Source organism: Bos mutus, chromosome 16 (genome assembly GCF_027580195.1).
Source record: "Bos mutus isolate GX-2022 chromosome 16, NWIPB_WYAK_1.1, whole genome shotgun sequence".
Classification (NCBI taxonomy): Eukaryota; Metazoa; Chordata; class Mammalia; order Artiodactyla; family Bovidae; genus Bos; species Bos mutus.
The window spans coordinates 42,790,607-42,803,149 of record NC_091632.1 but is presented as its reverse complement, the minus strand read 5'-3'; the positions used below and the strand labels follow the sequence as shown (position 1 = coordinate 42,803,149).

The 12,543-nt window shown below is 39.8% G+C and overlaps 1 protein-coding gene across 9 annotated transcripts in view; it reads right to left on the bottom strand.

Moving 5' to 3' along the window:
- The window catches only part of KIF1B (kinesin family member 1B), a 151,316-nt gene that overhangs the window by 86,638 nt on the left and 52,135 nt on the right, over positions 1–12,543 (bottom strand). For 5 of the 9 annotated variants that reach the window (XM_070385219.1, XM_070385223.1, XM_070385221.1 and 2 more), the window contains 3 exons: positions 8,178–8,256; positions 7,264–7,406; positions 3,200–3,333 (listed from right to left, as the gene is read on the bottom strand). In XM_070385219.1, the coding sequence (XP_070241320.1) occupies positions 3,200–3,333; positions 7,264–7,406; positions 8,178–8,256 (356 nt within the window). Of the gene's footprint in view, positions 1–3,199; positions 3,412–6,183; positions 6,226–7,263; positions 7,407–8,177; positions 8,257–12,543 lie in introns of all 9 variants that reach the window. The other 4 variants (XM_070385216.1, XM_070385222.1, XM_070385217.1 and 1 more) reach the window with 2 other exon arrangements.

Here is a 12,543-nt window from a genome sequence, read left to right as displayed (position 1 = left end):
CTTCCAGGCTAAATGACAAACTTAGTATAAATGAAATAGACATGCCAACAGGATGGTAGCTTCCAGTCTGAGTCACCAATTCACTCTGCAGGCAGGCCTGGCACATCCAGCACTGCCTATAACTTATTCTAGAAGCTGAATTTAAGATTAAACTGAATTGGAATTCATGCTTTAGAAATGAGGAGTCCAGGAGACACTCTTCAAAGGTCTTCTTTCCTACAGGTACTGTACATTAAAAAATCCTGGAAAAACAGAGTGACATCAGGATCATTTTTTAGGCTTGCAGGCATGCTGGGCTCAGGCATCTTTTACCTTTGATCTCATATCATGTCTGTCTGGCTATCTGTACAGCACTGGCTATTAAGTCAGTTCATAATGCTGAACACAAATAAATCTTCATCATGATCAGTTAAGATGGCAGACACGTCCACAGAACAAGTCAGAATAATTTCCCCAGAAAAAAAAATTATAGTTTAGATAAGATATTTAAACAGTTAAATGCTTACTACACAGAACATTCCTTGAAGCCATCAGATAAGTTTTACTGTACTGAATGCAGCCTGCTTCCTGAGTGAGCAGCTCCAAGTGTGGGGCCCTCGGGCTGCGGAGCACAGCATTTACCCTTGCGTGCTTCTGTAATGGACATCTGTGGATATTTATAGTCTAAAAGCCTAAGCAATGGCACTCACAGTGCTGACACTGATGCCAGACTAATAAATACCAGAGGCACCACCTAGTAGCCACTGCTACATATTTAAAACCTTCTTCTTAAGTCAGAATTCAAATCAAGGATACAACATTTCAACTCACTTTGAGGTGCAGTTAAAAACAGAAAGCAGTTACATGTTACTCTCTTTGCCAGAGATGTGCAGAGGGCCCAGGGTATTTATGATGGATAACCTGGGTCTCTTCCACATGGAAACAGGATATTCAATGAATGAAGCAATAGTAACGCCCTGTGTAAAAGTATTCTACCAACTGACCCTTTTTTTAAAAAGTCAAAAGTAAAGAGAAACAAAGGGACATAAAATGTTAGGAAAATGAATGACCCTCCTGTATTACTGTTTTCCATTACAGTATTTTTCTCCTACAGTGTCATGTCTTAGGAATGCCATTCCTTCATATTCAGAACAATGAAACAGTCTTCAAAATGAGAAATCTGCAAGCATTTCTATCATACAACCACTGCTTTGCCCTGTGAACACAGGACGTCATCTGCCTGCAGCATTAAAATGAAGGTCTGCTGACACAGAATTCTCACCATTCACAAACTAGGAGCAGAACTAAGGTGCTTACACTACTACCATGCTGCATTAAAAAATAAGACTGAATGCAAAACCATAAAGAAATTATTTTCTAAAGCTAGTGAAAAAAGGAAATGTCATTTAGATTGGCTTAAAGGAGAATTAAAACACAGAAACTTATTTCTGCTAAAAGTAATAAAACAGTTTTGGGTGGGAAGTAGGGAGGCTGGGGAGAGGGTTCCTTGAATAAAGGCAGTGTTATTCCCTGGAAACTATCTGGAAGATACTGGGCGACCTAACACTTAAAGCATCTGGTCCACATCTTGACTCCTAACAGTCAACATTATTTTCAGTTGGTTCCATTTAGCAGTTGGGAAGAAAATTTTTTGTACATCAAGTAGTGTTTAAGGAAGTTAAAGAAAGATTCAAATAGTAAGACTCCAAATTTCCAAAGAAAAATGACATTTTACAATAAATGACAGATTCCATGTTTCCCTTCCACAGAATCCCTGCATGTTGCCACTGGCCTGAAGAGAACCCTACACAGCAACTTTTGTCACTGATGCCCATCGTGATAAAATACAGAAACAAAAAACAATTCTTGCATAGGCCTTCACTAACATCTTCAGTAAAATTCCAAAGTCAATTTTACCATAGCAGAAATTATCCTTTTCTTTACAATATTTAATGAAAAGATTTCTCACTCCCTGTCCCTTTTTGTCAGGTGTTTCAGAATTTCCCCCCTTTCCACTAACAAATCCTGAAGGAAGCAGCCAGATCATTACTTTTGTTTCTGAAGCACCTTATGTTAGAAGTGACTGAAATGCCAAAGAAAAGGTAGGCTGATTGAGAGGCAGAAGTCAATTCTTCAACATCTTTTGCAGCTTCATCTGCAAACCAAAATGAAAGCATCAACAATTATCAAGCTAAACTCCCTATTAGCAAAAAAGCTCAGCAAACTTTTTCTATTGTTAACCTGTCAAAGTGTGTCACTGTTCTCCACAGTCCTTGAATGAGCAGCCGTGGTGAAGAATGCTGAGTGCACGTGACGAGGACTGCTCGCTGGGCACAGGGCTGCAACCCCCCAGCTTCTTACAGTTTCTTTGCCCTCCCTGCTTTTCCCACCCTGGACTCTTGAATACAAAGGCCACAAGGGACACATCAAACTCTCATCCTGGAAGTGACAAGCACGAAAAGAAAAGGCACTTGTGTTGCTGTCTCGATGATGTGATGGATGCCACCACAGGTGACAACTGTCTGCTCTTGTAGTCACAGAGGGGGAATAACATTCATATTCACAGAGACAGACAAGAAAGCCACTGGGTGGCATGGCGAGTGACCTGCACACACAGGACTCTAGTACACAGCACCAGCACTAAGATCCGTGACCTGCGTGCACCTGCACAGGAGGGGCAGCCCTTCCACTGCAGTGATCACAGGGCTTTCTATGAACTTCCAGAAAATATAATTTCATATGTCTCTGAATAAAGCTGGTATAGCTACTCAAATGTGCAAACCTTCTTTTGATTACATATTTTACTAACAGAAGCAGATTCTGCACTTCGCAGAATTTCATCTTCCAAAGAAACCAAATATTTACTTAATTAGTTTCCAATGAAATTTCTAACGGAACGATTTCACCATGACTTATAAACTATGGACATATCTACTTATGGACATGACAGATGGACACACCTACTTATCAGTTACCTTGCCTGGCCAACCTCTGACCTGCCCATGCAACTCTCCCTCCCATCCCTGCCTACCCATGTCAGACTCAAGCATTCTGGTGAAGAGAAATTAATCACTTTACAAAGCAGTAATTTCAGGACACCTCTGAGAGTCAGAAAGTTCTTTCATGTCCTGAACCAACATCTCAATGGTTTCTCATCCTTACTCTGCCTTGTAGAATGACACAGAATACCTTCCATTGAGTCTGAGTAGGTACTACCTACCTTCAGACGTTCGATGGCTTCCTCTCCTCCAGGTGTAGACATGATTCTCTCCTGAATACTGGTCACAGATGTTAAGCCCACCTGACTATTGAGTGAGCAGGAAGATGGAGATGAAGTAAGGGACCCCATGGATGCTGTGGAAAAATTGCCAGGACGTTGATTCTCAGAGGCTAGCAAGTACCTATGCTTATTGTTCTGAAAATCTTTCAGATCTAGGAGATAGAAAGAAGGGAAGGCAGAAAAAGTAGAAAAGAGGAAAGGAGCAGAAGAAGGAAAAAGACAGGAAGGAACACCAGTGTAAGAAAGGAGAGCATTAAAGCGGCAAGACAAAGACAAGTTATGATACAAAGACAAGTTGTAATTGTTCCAGATGGCAGTTCTCAAACATGACTGTCTTGTTTTTAATACTGGCATTGGAGAGGTTAAGAACTACTCCTAAATTTAGAAACTAGAAAGTCCAGTATGGGTTAACACTGCATCTGGTAGAGGGGCACAGAGCCTTCAAGGACACTGCTGAAGCCCTGTCCCCACAAAACCAGGCTACCTGCCTTCCATCCTATCCACAGCTCCAAATCTGTAATGTCTTAGGTTAACACAACTGTTAAATGCCAGTAGTTCCAACAGCAAAGGAAAAAAAATGATCATTTATCTGTCAATATGAATACACATCAGCCTGGCCCAGTATCTTAAGGGACTCAGGAAAAACTCCCAAGAATATGTTACATTAAAACAAAAATCTGAGCACTTAGTAGTGTTCTTTGTATGCTAACAAGGAGTTGTTTTTTTTTTTTTTTTTTTACAAGGAGTTTTTAAATATACCTTTTAAAAAAAGAAGAGGTAAGTGCAGAAACTACAGGAGTCTTGTATAAGTCCTGGCTAAGAACTCAGAGCTAATTACCTCAACAGGGATGAACAATGAGTGAACAATGAGCAAATTATTAAATCCGGTGTAGCTCATGTTCATCTACTGGAGCAAGCAAAAATTAAGGCTGATTATCTACTAATTTAAGTAAGGCTCTCACTTTGCCTAACAGAATGACCATGAGTTACTGGGAAGCCGAGTTCCTAGTATGATATGCAAGTTTTAGGGAGATACTTTCATTTACTTAAGTCTTTAACAGAATTCTAAGTTTTGCTTTTAAACTTAGTTTTGGTAAAAAGAGCCACAAACAACAAACTCATTAAATTGCCATTTGTACTTTTCTTCCTTAGTCATCTTTCTCCAGTAGGCACCAGAGGAAATCCATAGGTACTGATATATTCTTATTTTTAAATTAGCTCATGTTTATATGTAAGACAATCTATACTGCTCAAAATTCATATCAAAACTAAGTAAATTTTCTTTAAAGGATATGAGTCAATACAAAGAGTCAGAAAAAATATTATTAGTTTTCTCTGAGTCTATCCCATGTGAACTTAATCAAAGCCAGTTCCTGAATCCCCTTAAAACCAGTGGTTGCTTCAAGACAGTTTGAGAACCACCATCTGCAAAAATAGAACATAGGAAAACAAGCAGATTTTAAAAGGGAGGTGGGGGTAAGAACTGTTGCAAAAAATTAGCTACCAGGTGGTAGCAGCAAGGTGGGGAAGAACAGGATGGAAGGTCCAGCCGACACATGCAAGCCCTATAAGGCATTAAGTGCAGTGATTGAAACGGAAACTCAGTCGTCAGGGCTGTTCTCCTGCATGGACACAGAATTAAAACTCAGTCATGCATAGCTTTTTGGGAGATGCCACAACTGCTCAGAAAAAGTGAGGCAACAAGCTGGCAGCAGCAGCACCTGCAGCACAAAAGCAAGAACAAAGGGTGTCTCTCCCACACCAGAACCAGCTGGCTTCGGAAATCTCAGACAGAGCAGTTCCGATCCAAGAGTCGCTGTGGGTTAGGACATTACAGGGCCTTAGAGGCCGAAACTCAAGACAGCAGCCAGGGCTGCACTGGGCTTCTCCTGTATCTGCCAAGCCCTATCACATGATCTCCCATAGAAACAAACAAACCAACAAAAATCTAAAACTGAATCACCCCCAAATCAAGATTCTTCATTTATTTGAGTTATTCATTTATGAGTTAGCTTAAAAGAGTGATAGATATGGAGAGAGTAATGAGGTGTGATCCCTTTATAAAAAGTCCTCATTTCAAGCACACATTTTTGACACCCAAGTTTTAAAAAATTTAATTTGTAATTCATGAATGAGTAAAAAAGTTTACCTAATCATCAAGTAAGCTGAGGTCCAAGATCTGGAGGAAATATGTTTGGCATAAGCACAGGTGAGAGCTAATCCAACACCACAGAGCTACTCTAGCCCAGAGATTTGGCCAACTAGAAGTGACTTCTTTCAATTATATATACACCAAGGCTCAGAGTTAGAGAGCTATTTTAAAAGGATTTTTCTAACAAGTAATCAGACCGTGAGGGATCATGAGGCCAAAAAAGGTGCCATAATGATTAAAAATGAGGGCTCTTAGTTATACTATCCAGTCTGACCACATAGAAACCACGGGATCTCATTTAGTGCAAACTAGCCACTCCGGGCAGCAGTGTCCTCTTTGCAAAAGCGGGCAAAAAAGGAACTTTGTGCGAGTCACTGACAGGTTTAGAAGAGATAATATATTCAGGTTACCTGGAATAGGTCCTGGAACATTATAAACACTCAATACATGTGAGCTGCTGTCATCACTACCATCACCATCTATGAGTTTGGATTCAATTTAATCACACAAAACTAAAGTGGAAAAACTAAAGAGTAAAGCAATAAGAGGTTTTTAAGCCTCTTGACCTAATTCAAGCCACAGACTGAAATTCAGCAAGTCTGTTCTGCTAATGGAAAAGGACAAAAATAGGAATAATTTCTGAATCTACTATGCTCTGTCTGGGATTTCCCTGTTAGGATCGCTGACATGCAAAGCTCATCTTAAGGCTGATCCAGCAGAGGCAGAGTAGCAAGTCAGAGTACTGGAAACCACCAATACATGAGATACACACATTTGCCTCCACTTCCCGAGTAATCATCGATCAATGGATCAACTGAAGGTAAGCAAGAGGGAAAATACAAAAAGGGTCAAAGTTCAGGTTCAGTAGTGACATAGAGGGGGAACAGAGCAGTATTTGGTATTTGGGAAGCTGAAAATAATTAACACTTAGAATAACATACTACCATTTTACAAAGAGTATGTATTCATTTAAATTCAGGTGTTAATCAGTAAGAAGAACTAAACTAGAAGAGGCCTTGAAAATCTTATTAGAATGCCAAATAATAATATTAATCTGAAACTCAAAAAATAAAAATATGCTTTATTAAGTAAACTCATATACTATTATACTGAATATTCTAGTTAACTCCCTCAGAACTTCTGATTAGACATTTTGTAGGCAGATCACTGAGGTTAGAGAGTCATTTTAAGACAACATTGTAAGACTCTCTGGAAGTCTAATTCTTGAACTTGACAGGATTTGGTTATTTGCCCCTTCATAAGTTTATAAGGAGTGAGTTGGGGGGCATTTAACCACTCAAAGGTAAATCTTATCTGAAAGGAGACTGGAATGGTGGGTTTCTTACAAATATATTCAGTATTACTACTACATTAATCCAAAGAAACCCAAAACAGAAAAACAAAAAATTGAAGTAACAATTTTATGAAGTGATTAATTTCACAGTGAGAATAAACAATCCAAATAAACTTCACTGCTGATCTAAAATAGAAATCCAATAACAAATATAAGTAATGATACATAACATTTTAAAAAGTAATTTCATGAGTTCAAAACCTGATACATGGGTACATAAAAGAAATTCTGAGATCATTTTCAATGAGCTTTTGGGGTGGGCGTGCTGTACAGCTTCTGGGATCTCGGTTCCCCTGACCAAGGACTGAACCTGGGCCATGGCAGTAAAAGCCAAAAATCCTAACCACTATACCACCAGGGAACTACCCTCAATGGACTCCTTAAAAGTTTAAGAAAAACCCAAAAAACTCTTTATCATCAAGTTTCATCAAGTTCCTTAACTCTAAGTTTAAGAGCCCTAGAAAGAATAGATTTTGTGCTGGTCCTTAATTCACTTACTATCAATAATATCTCCCAGCCCCTGAGCACGAAGAAGGTCCTTCAGCCGTGTCACCTCCTCCTTTAATTCACGAACCAGTTTGGCATTGGGGTCCTCATTGATAACAGCATTACATTTAATTTGTTTTGCACGATCTGCGTATCTAGATCCAAAAAGAAGACACATTTTTGCCATTCCTTAAATGCTCTACTTCTCATAAGTAACATACCATTATTTCTAAAAACAGCTTGAGTGTTTACATATTTTTATGAGCCTTAGTAAAAATACATATGTAGAAAGCATTATTTTTAGTACCTTATAAAGATGTGGGAAAAGGCTTCAGTGAATCTAAGTGATTTCCTCAAGATCACAAAGGAAATAAATATCAGAGACTAATATCAAAATATATATCGAAACTAATTTATTAGACTATATAGTGTTTCTTCCATTATATCAAAAATGTTTTTGATGAGAGAAGAGTTGAAAGTTCCAGATTAATGTAATCGAACCTAATCATATACAAAACTATCCTATTAGTGAACATTCTGTCCATAATTTTTAAAGTATTACATGTACTCACAACTTTATTATTTGTTATGATGTGAGTAAGCACTTCTATAATGACAAACATGAGAAGGGGACACTTCTTTTTATAGAAAATATTAAGAAGTTTTTACTATTATCTAAAAGTTACCCAAAAATCTCACCAAAGCAAATTTAATATCTTTCCTATGAAAAAGTTCCTACTTTTCTCAATGAAACTGAAAAGTATAAATAGGTTTGCGTTTTTGTATGTGTGTTCCCTGTTATAAAAGGGATGGGTCATTGTTTACTCAAGCAACTACCCACACAGCATAAGACAACCCATGGCCTAACAAGATGACTTATGGGGAACACTGTGTTTTCATTAGCTATTGAGATCAAACAGGAGTACCTCAGAGTGCTCAAAGTTTCATCATAGTTGATATCAGCTGGGCTCAGAGCAGCAACCATTGCAGTCCGAGAATTGCCACCTAAAAAGATGAATCATGATTATCTCAAATCATACTTGTTTTATTAAAAAACTTCATTGAATGTGTCAAATCAGACAGCAAAACCTCAGATTCTAAGATTTAATCAGTAAATTTTTTAAATGTCCCCAGGCCAGGCATCGTTACATGTAAATCTTGGTGTCTGGATGTACTGTGTCCAGTTTCCCTAGATACTCCACTAAAGCCACTCTTAATGATATGAAAGTCACTGGTGACATGAATAGCCATTCTCAGTCACTTCCTTCCATCAGCAACATGTAACACAGTTAATCATTCCCTCCTTATCAAGAAAGAGGGAAAGGGGCTAAAAGAACAGTGAATGACAGGTAAAAGATCCAAAAACATCAGCAAAGAGGAGTTACATTTGATTACATGCCTCTCTCTCAAAGGAGCATGGGGTTTTCAAAAAGGAACAACAGTTTGAAGCAGGTGTGTGGTCAGATAAACAATTACTCCACAGTTCATGTCCTAAAGTAAATAAGACATGGGAGCAAGCCCTGATTTAAAGGTGGGCAATAATATCACAGGAAAGATATTAAAGATGCTCACTAAAAGTAGCACCCTGGTTACTCTATTAGCTAAAATGGCAGAGCAGGAAGACCCTGAGCTCACCTCTTTCCACAGGCACACAAAATAACAACTATTCCAAAGCAACTTTTGGTAAGAAAAATCAAACAACTAGCAGAAAAGTCCTTAAAACTAAAGAAGGAATCACAAGGAGACAGGTAGGTGGGGCAGAGATATGGAATAGTTAAGACCCACAGCCCTGCGTGGTTGAGCTACAAATGAGGATAATTGCAACTGCAGAGGTTCTCCGCAAAGAGCAAGGGGTCTGAGCTCCACATGGACTCCTGCACCAAAAAGATAAGCCCCCAGAAAGTTTGATTTGAAGCCCAGCAGGGCTTACTTTTGGGAAAGCCAGAGGGCTGTGGGAAGAGAGACACCACTCTTAAGGAGTACACACACAATCTCACGTGCCCCAGGACCCAGGACAGAGGCAGTAACCTAAAAGGAGACTGGGTCAGAACCCTGGGCTGATCCTGGAGGACAAGAGGCAGGAGTACTCTCTGGAGGCAGCCAATCTGGGGAGCTTGTTCTACCACAAGGACACTGGCACAGAAAGTTCCACTTTGGAATTCTCCCTCTAGCTGATAAGTGCTGGGACTTGCCTTACCCACCAGCAGGTCTGCTGTCTTAAGACCCCAGAACCCACAGCCACCCAGTCCTGTCTACCTGAGTGCCCAGGACCTGCGCCCTATCCCACACCAGCACACTGGCACTAGCCCCAGCCCCAAGGACCCATAGGGCCCTACAGTCAGAGACCCTGGGCCCCAGCTGTGCCCACCAACAGGCTGGCAATAGCCCCAGGATGTCCTGGGCTCCAGTCCCATCTGCCAGCAGGCTAATACCACATCCAAGATACCCTAGACCCTGCAGCTACTCTAGCATCTAGCCCTACTCACCGGCATGCCAACACCAGCTTTGGGACACCAGATTCTGCAAGCATCCTGTCAGGAACTGGCCCTGCCTGCCAGCAGACTGACAACACATCCAGGCCCCCAGCCTTGGAACCACCCGCTCCAGAACTCAGCCCCATCCACCAATGTATGGCAGCCTCCACACAACACAGGGCCTGGAAACCAACCAGAACAGAGGTCAGCCACACCTCCCAGAATTCCCACAGCAGCCAGCCTGCCACAACAGAAGGACCCATGCAGCCCAAACATGGGACACCCCTAGAGCATACAGCTCTGGTGACCAGAGGGAAGTGCACTGCTGGGATACACAGGACGTCTCCTGCAACAGGCCACTTCTCCAAGGTCAGGACACCTAACCAAGCTACCAGATACACACAAATAAAAACAATAAATTAGGCAAAATGAGGCAACAGAGAAATATGTTCAAAACGAAGGAACAAGATAAAACCCTGGAAGAACTAAGTGGAAAAGGCAATCTACCAAATAGAGAGTTCATGGTAATGATTGTAAAGATGTTCAAAGAACTCAGGAGAAGACTAAATGAACAGAGTAAGAAGTTAGAAGTTTTTAACAAGAGTTACAAAATACAAAGAAGAACCAAAAAAAAAAAATTAAGAATAACTGAAATGAAAAATACACTAGAAGGAATCAACAGTAGATTAGATGATACAGAGGAATGGATTAGGGAGCTGGAAGATGGAATCGTGGAGATAACTAAGGCTGAACAGAAAAAAGAATAAGAAGAAATGAGGACGGTTTAAGAGACCCCTGGTACAACATCCAGTGTATGAACACAAGGCTGCCCAAGGAGAAGAGGGAGAGAACACATTTGAAGATATAATAGATGAAAACTTCCCTAACCTGGGAAAGAAAAAAGACATCCAGGAAGCACAGAGAGGATCAACAAACAGGATCAACCCAAAGAGGATCATTCTAGACATGGTAATTAAAATGGCAAAAATTAAAGATAAGGAGAGAATATTAAAAGCAGCAAGGGAAAAGAAACAAACTACTGTAAGGCTATCAGCTGACTTTCCAGAAGAAACTCTCTAGAAGACAGTGGCACAACATATTTAAAATGATGAAAGGGAAAAACCTATAACTAATAATCTCTAGCTGGCAAGGCTTTCATTCAGATTTGATAGAGATGTCAAAATTGTTACATTTAAGCAAGAGCTAAAGAATTCAGCATCACCAAACCAGTTTTACAAGAAATGTTAAAGGGACTTCTCTAAGTAAAAAAGAAAAGGCCACAACTAAAAACATGAGAACTACAAAAGGAAAAATCTCATTGGTAAAGGCAAATATACAGTAAAGGTAGTAAATGAGTCATGTATAAAGCAAGTAGGAAGGTTAACAGACAAAAGTAGTAAAATCATCTCTATCCTCAATAAAGAGTTACTGTTACTGCTGCTGCTAAGTCGCTTCAGTCGTGTCTGACTCTGGGTGACCCCATAGACGGCAGCACACCAGGCTCCCCCGTCCCTGGGATTCTCAAAGCAAGAACACTGGAGTGGGTTGCCATTTCCTTGTCCAATGCATGAAAGTGAAAAGTGAAAGTGAAGTCGCTCAGTCCTGTCCGACTCCCAGCGACCCTATGGACTGCAGCCCACTAGGCTCCTCCTTCCATGGGATTTTCCAGGCAAGAGTACTAGAGTGGGGTGCCATTGCCTTCTCCACAATAAAGAGTTAAGGGATACACAAAACAAAAGATGTAAAATACGATGTTAAAACATTAAACATGAGTGGGAAGAACAGTAAAAAGGCTGGGTTGTTAAAATGCATGAACTTAGATCAATAATTCAAAATAATCCACATATAAAGACAGCTATGTACAGTTGGGACATACAGTGAATAACTACATAACATCTTTGTATGGTAACATATCATTAAGTAAACTTATTGGTGATTTGTTTGAAATGCATAGAAATACCAAATCGCCTTTTGTGTAACAGGAACTAACAGAGTGCTGTAGGTCAACTATACTTCAAAAACAAACAAACAAACACAGAAAAAGAGAACAGACTTGTGGTTCCAGTGGCAGTGGTTAGGGCAGAGGGGAAATTAGATGAATGTAGTCCAAAGGTACAAACTTCCAGTTATAAGATAAATACTAGGAATATAATCTACAACACGATAAATATAATTAACACTACAGTATGTTATATATGAAGCTGAAGCTCCAACACTTTGGCCACCTGATGCGAAGAGCCAACTCATTAAAAAAGACCCCGATGCTGGGAAAGACTGAAGGCAGGAGAAGAAGGGGATGACAGAGAATGAGATGTTTGGATGGCATCACCAAATCAATGGATATGAGTTTGAGCAAGCTCCAGGAGATAATGAAGGACAGGGAAGCCTGGTGTTCTGCAGTTCACGGAGTTGCAAAGAGTCAGACATGACTAAGCGACTGAAAGACGACCATGTTACATATGAAAGTTGTTGAGGGAGTAAATCTTGAGTTCTCATCACAAGAAAAATTATTTTTCTATTTCTTTAATTTGTTTAATCTATACAGGATAATGGATGTTCACTAAACTTACTGTGATAACCATTCCATGATGTATATAAGCCAAATCATTATGCTGCACACCTTCAATTTAAACAGTTCTGTATGGTCAATTATATCTCAAAAAAACTGGTATAAATAAACAAATACAATTAAGGTAAGCAAATTCAACCAACTTAAATCAAGAGTAAAAATGAAAAAAGAGAAAGATCATTCAAGTTAGTAACAGAGATTATTCTTCTCAAAAAGCAGACACACAGGAAAATGAACCACAAAGATAAT